Source organism: Erythrolamprus reginae, chromosome 5 (assembly GCF_031021105.1).
Source record: "Erythrolamprus reginae isolate rEryReg1 chromosome 5, rEryReg1.hap1, whole genome shotgun sequence".
NCBI lineage: Eukaryota > Metazoa > Chordata > Lepidosauria > Squamata > Dipsadidae > Erythrolamprus > Erythrolamprus reginae.
Window position 1 is genome coordinate 11,821,094 of NC_091954.1, and position 17,500 is coordinate 11,838,593.

General features: G+C 41.7%; 1 protein-coding gene across 1 annotated transcript in view; it reads left to right on the plus strand.

The window, feature by feature from the left end:
* Positions 1-17,500, plus strand: part of BICC1 (BicC family RNA binding protein 1) — a 202,855-nt gene that overhangs the window by 146,843 nt on the left and 38,512 nt on the right. The window contains exons 7-9 of the mRNA XM_070752068.1: positions 3,315-3,509; positions 9,047-9,298; positions 12,665-12,796. Of these exons, the coding sequence (XP_070608169.1) occupies positions 3,315-3,509; positions 9,047-9,298; positions 12,665-12,796 (579 nt within the window). The remainder of the gene's footprint in view (positions 1-3,314; positions 3,510-9,046; positions 9,299-12,664; positions 12,797-17,500) is intronic.

Here is a 17,500-nt window from a genome sequence, read left to right on the forward strand (position 1 = left end):
TGACAAGAATAAACATACCTACACATATCCACCCCACACACCAGGACAAGTTCCCCTATAAAATTCTGTTGTTATGTCCCATTTCTCTGCTGCTTCTTGCTCTTAGGAATAAATATTTATTCTTTCCTCACTGCTGGTGGATCTCATTTTTCTTTTTTTTGACTTTTTAAAATTGTTTTTCGTTTTTAAAACATCACAATGTTTTAACACAGATCTGTTTTCTTAAATTATTTCCATTTAATAATATGCAATAACTCTTATTTTTACAAAGTTCCACATTTTCATCACATTGTTTCACAGTCCTTTCTTTTTTTTCTTAGTCTAATTGTACCATCTATTCCATATTTCGTAGTACAGTATTCTGAGTTATTTTGTCCTTTAAGCTCCATGGTCAGCCTGACATGACAATCTATAAATTTTGTCCATTAGTACATTTTCCCGTGGGATTAAACTGTTCTTCCAGTATTGAGCATATGCTATTCTCGCTGCCATTATGATATGTATTGCTAAGTATGGTAATGATTTTGGAGTGCTGTTTCTTCATTATTCCCCAGCAAGAAGAATTTTTTTGCAACCATTTATGAACTTTTTCCCCCAGTATCTGGATCTCATTTTCCTTCATTCTTGGGCATTCTTCCCGACTTGAGTTGGACCCCCAAATTATTATTTCTGACAAGTGGCAGCCCTATTGTCTGAAATGCTCTCCTCATCTAATATGAGTCTCATGCTAGCCCTCTGCTCGTGCCCTCTTGGCCCTGGAAAAGGCCCAAGGAGAGTTAATTCTTTATCAGTCAAGGAAAAATAGCAAGGACAGACGGACAGACGGAGGCAAGTTCCCGAGAGGGAACTAGGTAGCCCATTATCTGTTTGGAACCCATATCGCATCTCAGACATTAACGCCCTTGAAAATGTCCAAAGATACTTCACCAGAAGAGCCCTTCACTAACAGAATACCCTACGAGACTAGACTTTCAATCCTGGGCCTAGAAAGCTTAGAATTAAGACGCTTTAAACAAGACCTAAGTATTGGCCACAAGATCATATGCTGCAACGTCCTGCTTGTCAGCGACTACTTCAGCTTCAACCACAACAACACAAGAGCACACAACAGATTTAAACTTAATATTAACCGCTCCAAACTTGACTGTAAATAATATGACTTCAGTAACCAAGTTGTCGAAGCGTGGAACTCATTACCGGACTCCATAGTGTCATCCCCAAACCCCCAACACTTTACCCTTAGATTATCCACGGTTGACCTCTCCAGATTCCTAAGAGGTCAGTAAGGGGCAAGTGCAAGTGCACAGAGGTCAGTAAGGGGCAAGTGCAAGTGCACTAGAGTGCCTTCCGTCCCCTGTCCTATTGCTCTCCTATATCTCCTATACCTTTCTTCTATTCCTATATCTCTTCTTCTATTCTTTCATTGATATGTTCTATTACTATATCTTCTTTTCTATTATTTCTTAAATATATTTTACTATGAGTATCTCCTCTATAACCTTCATCATGTATTTTACTATGTGTATGTATATATATACCCACTAAAACCCTCATTGTGTATTGGACTGACTAACTAACTAACTAACTAACTAACTAACTAACTAACTAACTAACTAACTAAATAAATAAATAAATAAACAAACAAACAAACAAATAAATTAAATAAATTAAATAAATTAAATAAATTAAATAAATTAAATAAATTAAATAAATTAAATAAATTAAATAAATTAAATAAATTAAAATAAATTAAATAAATTAAATAAATTAAATAAATTAAATAAATTAAATTAAGGAAGTTCAGTTGAGATGCTTGGATTGGAAGGATCAGGCATCACTTCTTCTACGCTATTAAAAATAGGGAATTCTACAAGCTTGCAAATTCTTGCTTCCTCTGAGCCGAATCGCTTGCTGAAGATCGTTGGTTTTGGCTTCCTGCTTTCATCAGTCAATCTCACATTCTGCAAGTTCTTGGGTTTCTCTGGAGCTCCCTTCTACGCCTCATTGTTGCCTGGGCGCAAAGCCCGAGACTGCCAAACTCATTAGGGCGATTCCTATATTTCTTCTGCTATCCCAGCGGTCTCTGTGGCTCTGCTGGGTTTTTCCTCCTTCTATTATATTTTGTATTTAAATATACTTTTCTCCCCTCCTTTATTTGTTTATTTATTTATAAATATTTTGAAAGCAGTGCATCGTCAGAGTGTCATTTACAAATAAAACCAACCCCAAAAGAAGTTAATAGTAAATATTAACACACAAAGTAATAGTAATAGTAATAATACGATAGCAATGACAAAATAGTATAACCGAAAAGCTTAGATTTTGGGCCAGCCCCAGATGAATGATCACTGGAGCACTAAAACATTTAAAAACATTTTTTTTAAAGGACAGAAAACTACTTTCACAACTCATCTGCATAATTTCTATCCTGGATATGCATTGCAATTTCATGAGGGCTGCAACTATGAATCATTATGATGCTGATATATGTACAGTGATACCTTGTCTTACAAACTTAATTGGTTTAGGGACGAGGTTCTTAAGGTGAAAAGTTTGTAAGATGAAACAATATTTCCCATAGGAATCAATGGAAAAACGATTAATGCGTGCAAGCCCAAAATTCACCCCCTTTTGCCAGCCGAAGCGTCCATTTTTGCGCTGCTGGGATTCCCCTGAGGCTCCCTTCCAAGGGAAACCCCACCTCCGGACTTCTGTGTTTTTGCGATGCTGCAGGGAAATCCCAGCAGTGCAAAAAGCAGTGCTTCACTGGCAATGGAAGTTCGGAGTTGGGGTTTCCCAGCGAAGGGAGCATCAGTGAAATCGCAGCATCTCAAAAACACAGAGGTCTGGAGGTGGGGTTTCCCATGGAGGGAAGCCTCAGGGGAATCCCAGCAGCACAAAAACAGGTGCTTCACTGGCAACGGAAGTCCAGAGGTGGGGCATCCCAGCGGTGGTGGTGGGTTTGTAAGGGGAAAATAGTTTGTAAGAAGAGACAAAAAAATCTTAAACCCCAGGTTTGTATCTCGAAAAGTTTGTATGACGAGGCATTTGTAAAGTGAGGTATCACTGTATTTATAAATATTTTGAAAGAAGTGCATTGGCCGAGTATCATTTAAAAACAAAACAAAAACAAAAAGAAGTTTTAAATTCAATTCAATTTCAATTTATTAGATTTGATGGCTATGCAGAGCAGGGGTCTTTCCCGAAGACCCCTCCCACAACTCTATTCTCTAATAGGCAGCACATTAGCAGAGTAGATACGACGATGTATGTACTGATTAAATGCTGTGGATTTGTTTTGATTGCTGTTCCAGGAACTACTGCCCTTGGTGTTGACGTTTGAATTACCTATCGCTGGAATCCTCCAACCGATCCCCGACCCAAGTTCTCCCACGATTCAGCATCTATCGCAGACGTACAATATTTCTGTGTCCTTCAAGCAGCGTTCTCGGACGTATGGCGCTACCGTCATGATCAGAGGATCCCAGAATAACGCGAGTGCCGTGAAGGTGAATTATAATCGTTCTTTTTTTCTTTTTTTAACTTCAAGTTTTTTATTTTATATTATTTATACATATCAATGTGTGAATAGTGTAATACCTGGCTTTCATACATTTAAAAATAAATAGACATAATATAGTTATTACATTTCATTTTCATTGTCTCATGTTGTTTAAACATACCTAATACTACCGCCCTTCAATTTCTAAACCTCCCTCTCGTTATTACATATATCTTGTTGTATATATACTGAAGAAGGTGATTCGACACAAAAATATGTAACCCTTCCCTGGTGCAGAGCTGGAGGGATTGGATACTGTAGCCTAGAGGATAATTCTCTACATTACAAGGCAAAGGTTGCAGGTTCAAGTCCCAGTGGGTATGGCTAGCTGATGAGGCCAAAATAATGCCGAAATAGATCTATCCTAGTCTCCCTTAATTTTCAAATTCAGCAAAAAACATGTGACATATATATATATATATATATACCCGTATATATATATATATATATATATATATATATATATATATATATATGTGTGTGTGTGTCACATGTTTAAGCTGAATTTGAAAATTAAGGGAGACTAGGATAGATCTATTTCGGCCTTATTTTGGCCTCATCAGCTAGCCATACCCACTGGGACTTGAACCTGCAACCTTTGCCTTGTAAGGCAGAGAATTATCCTCTAGGCTACAGTATCCAATCCCTTCAGCTCTGTACCAGGGGAGGGTTACATTTTGTGTCGAATCACCCTGGTATATTGAAGGAACATCACAGCTCCTTTTTTGCCTCTCGGCCCAACCCAGGGCCATTTCCAAGGCAGTTAATTTTATTGATAGCCGACAATTCTATCTGTATGTGTCACATGTTTAAGCTGAATTTGAAAATTAAGGGAGACTAGGATAGATCTATTTCGGCCTTATTTTGGCCTCATCAGCTAGCCATACCCACTGGGACTTGAACCTGCAACCTTTGCCTTGTAAGGCAGAGAATTATCCTCTAGGCTACAGTATCCAATCCCTTCAGCTCTGTACCAGGGAAGGGTTACATTTTGTGTCGAATCACCCTGGTATATTGAAGGAACATCACAGCTCCTTTTTTGCCTCTCGGCCCAACCCAGGGCCATTTCCAAGGCAGTTAATTTTATTGATAGCCGACAATTCTATCTGTATGTGTCACATGTTTAAGCTGAATTTGAAAATTAAGGGAGACTAGGATAGATCTATTTCGGCCTTATTTTGGCCTCATCAGCTAGCCATACCCACTGGGACTTGAACCTGCAACCTTTGCCTTGTAAGGCAGAGAATTATCCTCTAGGCTACAGTATCCAATCCCTTCAGCTCTGTACCAGGGAAGGGTTACATTTTGTGTCGAATCACCCTGGTATATTGAAGGAACATCACAGCTCCTTTTTTGCCTCTCGGCCCAACCCAGGGCCATTTCCAAGGCAGTTAATTTTATTGATAGCCGACAATTCTATCTGTATGTGTCACATGTTTAAGCTGAATTTGAAAATTAAGGGAGACTAGGATAGATCTATTTCGGCCTTATTTTGGCCTCATCAGCTAGCCATACCCACTGGGACTTGAACCTGCAACCTTTGCCTTGTAAGGCAGAGAATTATCCTCTAGGCTACAGTATCCAATCCCTTCAGCTCTGTACCAGGGAAGGGTTACATTTTGTGTCGAATCACCCTGGTATATTGAAGGAACATCACAGCTCCTTTTTTGCCTCTCGGCCCAACCCAGGGCCATTTCCAAGGCAGTTAATTTTATTGATAGCCGACAATTCTATCTGTATGTGTCACATGTTTAAGCTGAATTTGAAAATTAAGGGAGACTAGGATAGATCTATTTCGGCCTTATTTTGGCCTCATCAGCTAGCCATACCCACTGGGACTTGAACCTGCAATCTTTGCCTTGTAAGGCAGAGAATTATCCTCTAGGCTACAGTATCCAATCCCTTCAGCTCTGTACCAGGGAAGGGTTACATTTTGTGTCGAATCACCCCGTGTATATACCGTGTATATACCGTGTAATTCTACTATTTATACACATGCTTATATATATACATACATACATACACACACACACACACACACACACACACACACACACACCATATATACTATTATTCCCCTCTTATTTCTATCTCTATTTTAACTTTTTCCCCATGTCACCGTAATATTCTTAAGACATTTCTTTTCCATCTTTCATCTTTCACCTGCTTTATATTTCATATTTCCCTTATTTAGCTCTTTACATCTATTTATATTAACGTTTTATCTTTCATTATTTCATTGTTCAGTGTTTTGATATACACTTCCATTTTGAACATATAGAGCAAGTCTATTCGTGTTCTTTCCAGTCACCCAATCCCTGTAATTCTACTATTTATACACATGCTTATATTAAAATATATTCTTTCATTATCTAATCACCTATTGTTTAATTTTATTATTTTACTTTGAATCATATGTATATATGTATGTATTTATTTATGTATGTATTGATTGATTGATTGATTGATTGGATTTATATGCTGCCCCACTTCCAGAGGACTCTGGGAGGCTTACAACCAAATACAAAGCTATAAATACCCATAAATATAAAATATAAGACCCCCCTAAAAACAGTACAATATAAATCCCCTTAAAATCAGCACAAACAATTTTAAAACCCACAGCTTGCTGCTGTGCATCGATATTGTGGTTGATGATGATGATAATACCCATTTTTTTAAAGTTCTGTTTGCTTCCACGTATAAACAAATAATCTTTCCCTACAAGCTACTTGGGTGTTAGCTTGGTGATTACCAGTGTTTGTTCTTATGGGATAATCTCCTACAAACAGGTTATTGAACCTACTGGAATGAGTAATGCATTTTGTTTCAAATGTCTATGGAGATTTTCCATCATGTTGTCTCAAAGGTGCCTTTTCCAAAATGCAGCTGGGATTTTTTCTTGGGATTCTCCCCACCCACTCTATTTTGAAATCTTTTCGCTTCTCAACCGGGAAGCTTATTCAGAAGAAAATATTTCTTGGATGAGAACTGAAATTATTTCAAAGGGGGAAAAATAAACCTTTTTTTTTTGCCTTTTGCTTCAAATAATTTGAAGTTTTGCCAAATGGGAAACATCAGTGTTTCATTTCAGGAAGAAAGGTACTTTTCACACCTTTGAAGGGCACCAAGAGATAAGCTATGGTGGCCCAGTGGTTATAATGGAGTACTGCAAGATTCTTCTGCTGACTGCCAGCTGCCAGTTCAAATCTCACCAGGCTCAAGGTTGACTCAGTCTTCCATCCTTCCTAGATGGGTAACATCAGGGCCCAGATGGTTGGCAGCTTCCTTCCTTCCTTCCTTCCTTCCTTGCTTCCTTGCTTCCTTGCTTCCTTGCATCCTTACTTCCTTACTCCCTTCTTTCCCTCCTCCCTCCCTCCATGAGCTGTTATGGTGTAGTGGTTAAAATGCAGTATTGCAAACTAATTGTGCCCACTGCCAAAGGTTCAATCCTGGTCAGCTGAAGGTTGAGTCAACCTTCTATCCTTCCGAGGTGGGTTAAATGAAGACCCAGATTGTTGAGAGCAATAGGCTGACTATGTAAACTGCTTAGAGAGCGCTGTAAAGCACTGTGAAGTGGTAGAAATCTAAATGCTGTTGCTATTTCTTCCTTCCTTCCTTCCTTCCTTCCTTCCTTCCTTCCTTCCTTCCTTCCTTCCTTCCATGAGCCGTTGTGGCATAGTGGTTAAAATGTAGTATGGCTGTTTGCCTGCAGTTCGATTCTCAGTGACTCAAGGTTAACTTGGCCTTCCATCCTTCCGAGGTGGGTAAAATGAGGGCCCAGATTGTTCAGGGCAATAAGCTGACTCTGTAAACTGCTTAGAGAGGGCTGTAAAGCACTGTGAAGTAGTAGATGTCTAAATGCTATTGCTATTCTTTTCTTTCTTTCTTTCTTTCTTTCTTTCTTTCTTTCTTTCTTTCTTCCTTCCTTCCTTCCTTCCTTCCTTCCTTCCTTCCTTCCTTCCTTCCTTCCTTCTATCCTTCCTTCCCTCCATGAGCCATTGTGGCACAGTGGTTAGAATGCAGTATAGCAGGCTAATTCTGCTGACCACCTGCAGTTCGATTCTCAGCGGCTCAAGGTTAACTTGGCCTTCCATCCTTCTAAGATCAGCAAAATGAGGGCCCAGATTGTTCAGGGCAATAAGCTGACTCTGTAAACTGCTTAGAGAGGGCTGTAAAGCACTGTGAAGTAGTAGATGTCTAAATTCTATTGCTATTCTTTTCTTTTCTTTCTTTCTTTCTTTCTTTCTTTCTTTCTTTCTTTCCTTCTTTCTTCCTTCCTTCCTTCCTTCCCTCCCTCCATGAGCCATTGTGGCACAGTGGTTAGAATGCAGTATAGCAGGCTAATTCTGCTGACCACCTGCAGTTCGATTCTCAGCAGCTCAAGGTTAACTTGGCCTTCCATCCTTCTAAGATCAGCAAAATGAGGGCCCAGATTGTTGGGGGAAGTAGGCTGACTCTGTAATCTGCTTAGAGAGGGCTTTAAAGCGCTGTGAAACAGTATATACTGAGCTGGGACGGTGCAGTGGTTAGAGTGCAACACTGCAGGCTACTTCAGCTAACTGCTAGCTGTAGTTCAGTAGTTCAAATCTCACCACCGGCTCAAGGTTGACTCAGCCTTCCATCCTTCCCAGGTGGGTAAAATGAGGACCCAGATTGTTGGGTGCAAGATGCTGATTCTGTAAACTGCTTAGAGAGGGCTATAAAAGCACTATGAAGCGGTGTATAAGTCTAAATGCTATTGCTAATTTATTGATTTATTGATTTATTGATTTATTGATTTATTGGATTTGTATGCCGCCCCTCTCCAGAGACTCGGGGCGGCTAACAACAATGATAAAAACAGCTTGTAACAATCCAACCCAATACTAAATTAACTAAAAAAAACTTATTATAAAAACCAAACATACGTACAGACATACCATGCGTAAATTGTAAAGGCCTAGGGGGAAAGAATATCTCAGTTCCCCCATGCCTGGCGGCAGAGGTGGGTTTTAAGAAGTTCAAGAAAAGCGAGGAGGGTGGGGGCTATTCTAATCTCTGGGGGGAGTTGGTTCCAGAGGGCCGGGGCAGCCACAGAGAAGGCTCTTCCCCTGGGGCCCGCCAAACGACATTGTTTAGTTGATGGGACCCGGAGAAGGCCCACTCTGTGGGACCTAATCGGTCGCTGGGATTCGTGCAGCAGAAGGCGGTCCCTGAGATAATCTGGTCCAGTGCCATGAAGGGCTTTATAGGTCATTACCAACACTTTGAATTGTGACCGGAAACTGATCGGCAACCAATGCAGACTGTGGAGTGTTGGTGTAACATGGGCATACTTTGAGAAGCCCATGATAGCTCTCGCAGCTGCATTCTGCACGATCTGAAGTTTCTGAACACTTTTCAAAGGTAGCCCCATGTAGAGAGCATTGCTAATGCTGTATACATCTTAAGTGTTATTGCTATAGCGAATATAAGTTCATTTCATTTTGCGTTTTTGGACAGGAAGGAACAGCTCTGCTCTTGGAGCATCTAGCCGGCAGTTTGGCCTCTGCGATCCCGGTGAGCACCCAGCTGGACATAGCAGCTCAGCATCATCTCTTTATGATGGGCCGAAACGGCAGCAACGTCAAGCATATTATGCAGAGAACCGGCGCACAGATCCACTTCCCCGATCCTAGTCACCCCCAGAAGAAATCCACAGTCTACCTCCAAGGCACAATCGAATCAGTTTGTCTTGCCAGGCAATATCTGATGGTGAGTAGCCCGAAGGATGAGGTTGTGCGTGGGGCAGCAGATGGCAGTTGGAACATCTGCTATGCCTGGATCGCTAGCTCATTGTTCCCACTGGAGTTTCCAATCACAGGTCACTTGACACTCCTGGTCAGTATCAGGTTGCTACTTAGTACTGTCCACACTGCGCACCGGTAGTAAAAAAATGGAGCTACATGTGCAGCTCCAGCTTGCACACATTTGCACATCCCAGTGAGGTTTTGCCATAATGTACATTTCTGCAATTCTTTGCTGTTTCTATGAGTCAGGCACACATGCACAGCAATATACAATATAGGATCTCCTGCTTGGGAACTCTGTTATTCTGTTATTTGAAAATTCCTGAACATAAAAGTGAGGTCTGACTGAATCCAGTCCAGAATTGTCTTGAGTCTGAAGTTGTCTCTTGGGTTTCTGGAATTTGAGACTTGCAAAGATGATGTTGAATGTTGAAATCCCATATTCCAGTGTTGGGATTCCAAAACTATTTACTGTGGTCCTGTGGTTGCTGCTTGGTGGGTGTGGCAGGGGAAGGATACTGTAAAATTTCCTTCCCATCCCACTCCAGGGGAAGGATACTGCAAAATCCCCATTCCCTCCCCAATCCAGGGGAAGGATACTGCAAAATCTCTATTCCCTCCTCACTCCAGGGGAAGGATACTGCAAAATCCCCATTCCCTCCCCAATCCAGGGGAAGGATACTGCAAAATCCCCATTCCCTCCCCACTCCAGGGGAAAGATACTGCAAAATCCCCATTCCCTCCCCACTCCTGGGGAAGGATACTGTAAAATTTCCTTCCCATCCACTCTAGGGGAAGGATACTGCAAAATCCCCATTCCCTCCCCACTCCTGGGGAAGGATACTATAAAATTTGTTTCCCATCCATCCCAGGGGAAGGATACTGCAAAATCCCCATTCCCTCCAGACTCCAGGGGAAGGATACTGCAAAATCCCCATTCCCGCCCCACTCCTGGGGAAGGATACTATAAAATTTCCTTCCCATCCACTCTAGGGGAAGGATACTGCAAAATCCCCATTCCCTCCCCACTCCTGGGGAAGGATACTGTAAAATCCCCATTCCCTCCCCACTCCTGGGGAAGGATACTATAAAATTTCCTTCCCATCCACTCCAGGGGAAGGATACTGCAAAATCCCCATTCCCTCCAGACTCCAGGGGAAGGATACTGCAAAATCCCCATTCCCTCCCCACCCCAGGGGAAGGATACTGCAAAATCCCCATTCCCTCCCTATCAACTGGAACTCGGGAGGCAGAGAATAGATGTGAGTGGGGCCAGTCATAGGTGGTATTTACTGGTTTTCTGAACTACTCAAAATTTCCACTACTGATTCCCCGGAAATGGTCAGAACCTAGTGAAACTCACCTCTACCTTAATTCAAAAAGGGCAGCCACAGATGGGCTAGATGGCATTATGTAAACTTGCGGCCTGTGCATGGCTTGGGTAGTCCACTAACACAGCCATTGTTTCTTTCAATGCAGCAAGGGAGCACACATTTCATGGGATGGTAAGACCATGTTCTGTCTAACCTATTCTGTAGCTTCTTAATATTCAAACCCAGCACACACCATTCCACATTTAAACTGGAGCATATCCGGAGGTATTCCTGGTAGAATGTGAGATGCAAAGGAGAATGTGAGCCTCAACAGAAAGAGCTGGATGTAGACTAGAAGACCTCCAAGGTCCCTTCCAACTCTGCTAAACAAAGTTAAAGGATAAGGAAGAACATCCACTTTAAAATTTTTGAGCAATTCTCAGTTGAATTCGAACTGTTCTTGATTGGCTTGGAACTAAAATGAAAAGGTACAAATTGCAGATTTATGGAAAAATATGGTTTTGATTGTTGAAAGATATAACATTTTTCATCTCATCAGGTACAGTGGGCTGGATTCGCTGTATGTTTTTGTTTTTATGTGATTTGTGTGCATATTTCTGTTTCCTGCGCCAAATTGTCTTGTCTTTTTGGCTCTCCCACATTCATTATTGGTTGTTTTTTTTTTCATGTCTTGCAAGTTGCCTGGACAATCTGCTGCATGCTCATAATAGGCTTGCATGCAAATAATTAGCTCATAAGGATTTGTGTAATGTGTGTATGTACCTATGGCTGAAAGGATCACAAGATTTATTCTCAATAGATCTGCTTGAGACTTGGTTTCAAAGGCGCTCTTTAAAAGTTTTACTTAATTCTCCATTCCAAAACTGTGGGACTCATCTAGACAGAAGCTGTATTTGTAAGTTCTTGGTTGTGTAGTACAGTGGTACCTCTACTTACGAACTTAATTCATTCCGTGACCAGGTTCTTAAGTAGAAAAGTTTGTAAGAAGAAGCCATTTTTCCCATAGGAATCAATGTAAAAGCAAATAATGTGTGCGGTTGGGGAAACCACAAGGAGGGTGGAGGCCCTGTTTCCTCCCAGGAGATTCCTAGAGAGGCCCCATGGAGGCTTCTCCCCGCCTTTTCTGGCTCTGTTTCCTCCCAGGAGATTCCTAGAGAGGCCCCACAGAGGCTTCTCCCAACCTTTTCTGGCCCTGTTTCCTCCCAGGAGATTCCTAGGGAGGCCTCACAGAGGCTTCTCTCTGCCTTTTCTGGCCCTGTTTTCTCCCAGAAGATTCCCAGAGAGACCCCATGGAGGCTTCTCACCACCTTTCCGGCCCTGTTTCCTCCCAGGAGATTCCTAGAGAGGCCCCACGGAGGCTTCTCCCTGCCTTTTCCGGGTACAGTTTCGGAGGATCGGATTTGTAAGTGGGAAATGGTTCTTGAGAAAAGGCAAAAAAATCTTGAACACACGGTTCTTATTCAATTTCAATTCAATTCAATTTATTAGATTTGTATGCCGCCCCTCTCCGAAGACTTGGGGTGGCTCTCAACAATAATAAAAACAATATTCCAGCGAAAAACAAATCTAATATTAAAAAGTAAAGTTCGTAAGTAGAGGCGTTTGTAGGTAGAGTTACCACTGTAGAGGGATTTCCAACCTTGGCAACTTTAAGACTTGTGCAAAGCTGACTGAGTAATTCTGGGAGTTGAAGACCACAAGCCTTAAAGTTGCCAAGGTTGGAGATCTCTGGCATAGTAGATCCTATCCTGATGTCCCCAATCATTGGGCATCTCCCATATTCTTGAATTGCTGAGAATTCAAACAGCGAAACATCCTGAGAAATATATTCGTGTCACCACGGAAATGTCAAACAACTGTCATTTCTGGAAAGCCTCCTGTTAGAAAGACCACGTGAGTAAAAATGTAGCAGAATGGTGACCTGTTCAGTTGTGTACGGTGCAAAACCTGAAGGGCTTCCTAAACTTTACACTGGATTTTTGCATTTCATCTCCCAGGGCTGCCTTCCTCTTGTGCTGATGTTTGATATGAAGGAAGAAATTGACGTAGAACCACATTTTATCACCCAGATGATGGAGCAGCTCGATGTCTTCATCAGTATTAAACCAAAGCCAAAACAGACAAGTAAGGTGAGTAGAACCCAAGCTGCTTTTTGCCCCGGTAGCAGAGTAAAGACACCGAGACAGTGTATGGATTTAAATATAGGGTCACTTTATTAAATTAGCATAAATTTAAATAACGTAACTTTAAATAACGTAAATTTAAATAATTCCAATTCAACTGTAAACAATGGACCTGCAGAGGCCAAAAACTAACGGGGCGGAAATTGCTATTAAAACCTTCCTGGGCGACTTATTGGGCATAACTCCTTGCTGAACCATGTGAAGGTAGCCACCTTCACCTGGATCCGAGCCACGCCCTTAAGTGTGTGGTAGGAGCTCACCCTCCAATCCCCGAGGGCAATTGGATCCGGTGAGTCCCATGGGCATCCTCTCTCCAATCCCCGAAGTTGCACCAACCTACAGTTCATGGAGAGAGGCGGTCCATCATCTTTTGGAAAGATGCCCAAAAGGAGAACGCACAGTTGCTCCTACTGCCCATTTCCGCCCCTAACCTGCCAAACCCCAGTGACCAGAGGGAAGCCAATTAATCGAATGAGAACTACATAGTGCCGCACCCCCTAACTAGTCCATTATTACTGTCAGTGTAGAATAGGTAAAAAATGGCCGCCCCTGTAGGGGAAGCCGCAAAAAATTCCTATTTGGCCCCGAAGCGACCCCTTCAAGACACACTGTATGATAGAGGAGGGTGGGCGGGTGTTCGCTTTGAAATCCCAGGAAGCAGTTCGGACCGCCCTTAAATAGGGCAATCTAGGACCTCCGCCAGAGCCCAGGAGGCTGCATGCCACCTTGGCGTGCTGCCAAAAGCCAAACTTCCCGTTCGCCGGAAACCAGAAGTTCAGAGCTCCGCGGAGCTCCAAGCAGTGTTGCCCGGCTCCGGGGGCAATTTCGGCCAGCGGTTTAAAGCACCGGCCGTGCAATTCTTGGAAAGGCTATACAGTATTTCACTTTTAATTATTCTGCTCGGAAATTAAGCCAGCTCCCTTGTAATCACCACAGGGGCAAGACAGGGGAGAAACGCTCCCGCAAATGTTCGCTCATCACTGTGGGTTGTCGGAGAACTGGCCGTGAAGGGAGCATGAGGCTCTGGCCACCTGCCCAGTTGCCGCCATTTGGATTCTTTTACCCTCTCCGCATGCACAACATGTTCTGTGCTTGTGCAGAGGGAAAAGAACCAAATGGCAGCATCCAAGTGGGTGGACGGAGCCTCGCGCTCCCTTCGTGACCTGCTGTCCGATGGCTGACAGCCACGAGTGAACCGGAAGCCATTTCATCCCCGGGGCAGCATGGCTCAGCGGTTAAAGATGCTGAGCTTGTCATCTGGAAAGCTGACAGGCCGGGTTCAAGATCGGAGCAAAGAACTCCCATTCCTATCCCAGCTCCAGCCCACCTAGCAGCTCGATAGCATTTTTATTTATTTATTCATTTGTCCAATACACAATACATATGGAAGAGAATAGACATGAAGTAATATACATAAAGATAATATGTAAAAATAGAGGAGAAGATATATGAAAGGAAGAAAATATATATGATATATGAGATAAAGGAAAGACAATTGGACGGGATGAAAGGCACACTAATGCACTTATGTACACCCCTTACTGACCTCTTAGGAACCTGGAGAGGTCAATCGTGGAGAGTCTAAGGGAGAAATGTTGGGGGTTAGGGGTTGACACTATTGAGTCCGGTAATGAGTTCCAAGCTTCGACAATTCGATTGTTAAAGTCATATTTTTTACAATCAAGCTTAGAGCGGTTAATATTAAGTTTGAATCTGTTGCGTGCTCTTGTGTTGTTGCGATTGAAGCTGAAGTACTCATTGACCGGTAGGACGTTGCAGGTAGATAAATAAGTACTACTTTGGTGGGAAAGTAGCAGCTTTCTGCGCACCTGGGCCGTATAGTCCTGCTGTCCACAGGACCATAGAAGGGTCTTTAGAGAATGGCTGTGCACTTTAACTAACAAACTGTGATGATGAACACTGCCCCCTTGTGTTGGACATGACTGAACAGATTAAACCTTTACCTTTTGCTAACATCTGGTCATTGTAATACTAGAGTTATTATAATGTGAATTCTGTTTTAGACTCGGCTGTTGTGAATCCAGCATTTGTTTAATATTTGGGTTGAACAAGGAAGTGCGCATGCTCACTTGAGTGTGTGTTAAATCCTCCTGACTCTTTGGAGTTGTCCCTGAGTTTTCTTGGAAAACTTTATTCATTTATTACATGTATATCAGTGTTTCCCAACCTTGGCAACTTGAAGATATTTGGACTTCAACTCCCAGAATTCCCCAGCCAGCATATGCTGGCTGGGGAATTCTGGGAATTGAAGTCCAGATAACGTCAAGTTGCTAAGGTTGGGAAACACTGATGTATATCTTGCACATCTTGTGTAGCATTCCAGTTTTTAATTAGGTGCCTGAAACATTTTACCAAACAATGTAATCTCATCCAATTCCTGTCATGTCTGGATATTATATTTATATGTGTTAATTTATTTTAAAGTCCCTCATTTACTTGTTGAAAGCTACATATTGCGAAGAGTAGACTATGCAGTGTACATCACTGTGTATTTCATTGAAAATATGTATTTAATTTAGCCTCATAAAGATATCTGATATAATGAAAACAAAACAAGCCCTTTACTCTGGATCTAGCTTGTTTCACCACATGCCATGCAGACTGTGGATTGCTCTTCTTTATGTCATTTGATGTGAAGATAATGAGATACTCTATGACTCCCATTTTCCTAAGGACTCTTGATAGTTTAACATGACTGACACTTATCTGTTCTGTCGAGCTCTCTGGTAGAATCCTCCCGAAAATGCACAGATACAATTTCAGACACACACACATTTGAAAATTCAAAACAATGTTCTTTATACCGAAAATGCAATTAAACGAAGCCCTCTTTTTGTATAGCAAAGAGCACTCGTCTCCAAACAAACTGGCAATTTGTACAAGTCCCTTATCAGTTCTGTGATACTTAGCTTGCAGCTGTGAGGCAATTCACAGTCCTTCTTCTTTCACAAAGTGAAACACACTTTGCTCTGGTTTAGTTTCAAAGCGGGGAAAAATCAGCACACAAAGGTCGAAGTCAGCAAGGCAGGCACGAAACGCAACGATCAGATAATCCTCCACAATGGCCAAACCCATATGCTGCTATTTATAGCAGCCTCACTAATTACCACAGCCCCACCCAACCACAGGTGGCCTCATTTTCTTTGATAATAATCTCTCAGTTGTTGTTGCCTATGCATCGCTCTCCTCATGCATGGCTGTATCATTAACTCTTGTTCCGAATCCAAGGAGGAGCTAGATAATTGATCTCCTTCTGAGCTGTCTGCCACACTCTCCTCCTCCCTGTCACTCATGTCTTCTTGGTCAGAGGAGCCTTCATCATCAGATTACACCGGGAGCAAAACAGGCCTGCAGCATGTGGATGTCTCCCCCACATCCACAGTCCTTGGGGTAGGAGCTGGGCCAGAGCTAACCACAACACTTATCAATGACCTTTCTACTGTCACTGAAGCATATATTGACTTATTTTGGGTATTGTTTGATTTTCTAAACTAGGTCAGCCCACATCAACAATAATATGGCTTGTTCCTTGGCCTTTCCTAAAACCAACTTGAACATCTGGGCTCTAATTTGTGTTGGATGATCCTAAACATTATTTCACTGTCATGTGAAATTAAGTATATTGTGTAATAATTTTCACGGCTAAGTTTCCTTTCTTTGGTCTTGATGTCTGTGTTGTTTAACAGAAACAAACATATCTAGTCACCACAGTGTAAGATCTAATGTTTTTTTTATATTAAAAAAGATCCTTAATTAGTAAAGGATGTCTTTGAGATGACTTCATTGGACTATATTTTTTAATATCAAGTTAATTCCTACAAAAGTACAAGAAAGTTTGTCTTCAATATTGATCTGAAGCTTCCAAGAACAATAAGGATGTAGCCAGTATCTCACCATTATGTAATTTTAAAACTAAGAGAAACACAAGCAAGGAATAAAATCTGACCAGATGTTTTTTTTCAAAGCTGTTCTCAACCCTGGTCTTCTTAGACTGATGCACACAAGATAGAAAGACTCCTTTGACAACTTGACAAGATGCAGATAACAACTCAAGAAAGCAAATTTAAATAAAGCAGCCATTGTTTTGCCATCAAGATGAATTAAACCAGTTCTTCTTCTGGGTCAAACAGGCTTTTTCGTTGTCACAATAATTGTGGTGACTTGTTTGTGAACGAAAGTTGGTGTAAAGTTAAATATGAAAAATCCAGCTTCTCTAGACCTACCATATCTTTCAAGAGTATAAGACAGTGTTTCCCAACCTTGGCAACTTGAAGATATCTGGACTTCAACTCCCAGAATTCCCCAACCAGCATTCGCTGGCTGGGGAATTCTGGGAGTTGAAGTCCAGATATCTTCAAGTTGCCAAGGTTGGGAAACACTGGTATAAGACACACCTCTTTACCCCCTAAGAGAAGCTGAAAATTTGTGTGCAAATGTAGCTTTTTGAAGCTTTTTTTCAGCCCTAACAAGGCCCTAATGATCTTCCCAGATTGCATTCTTTTTCTTTCTTTCTTTTAATTTAATTTTTTATTGATTATAAAGAAGAAAACAAACAAACATAACACATAAGACATGACAAAACATTTAAATGAGCCTTTCCAAAATGTGAACTAGGTGGTACACATCACA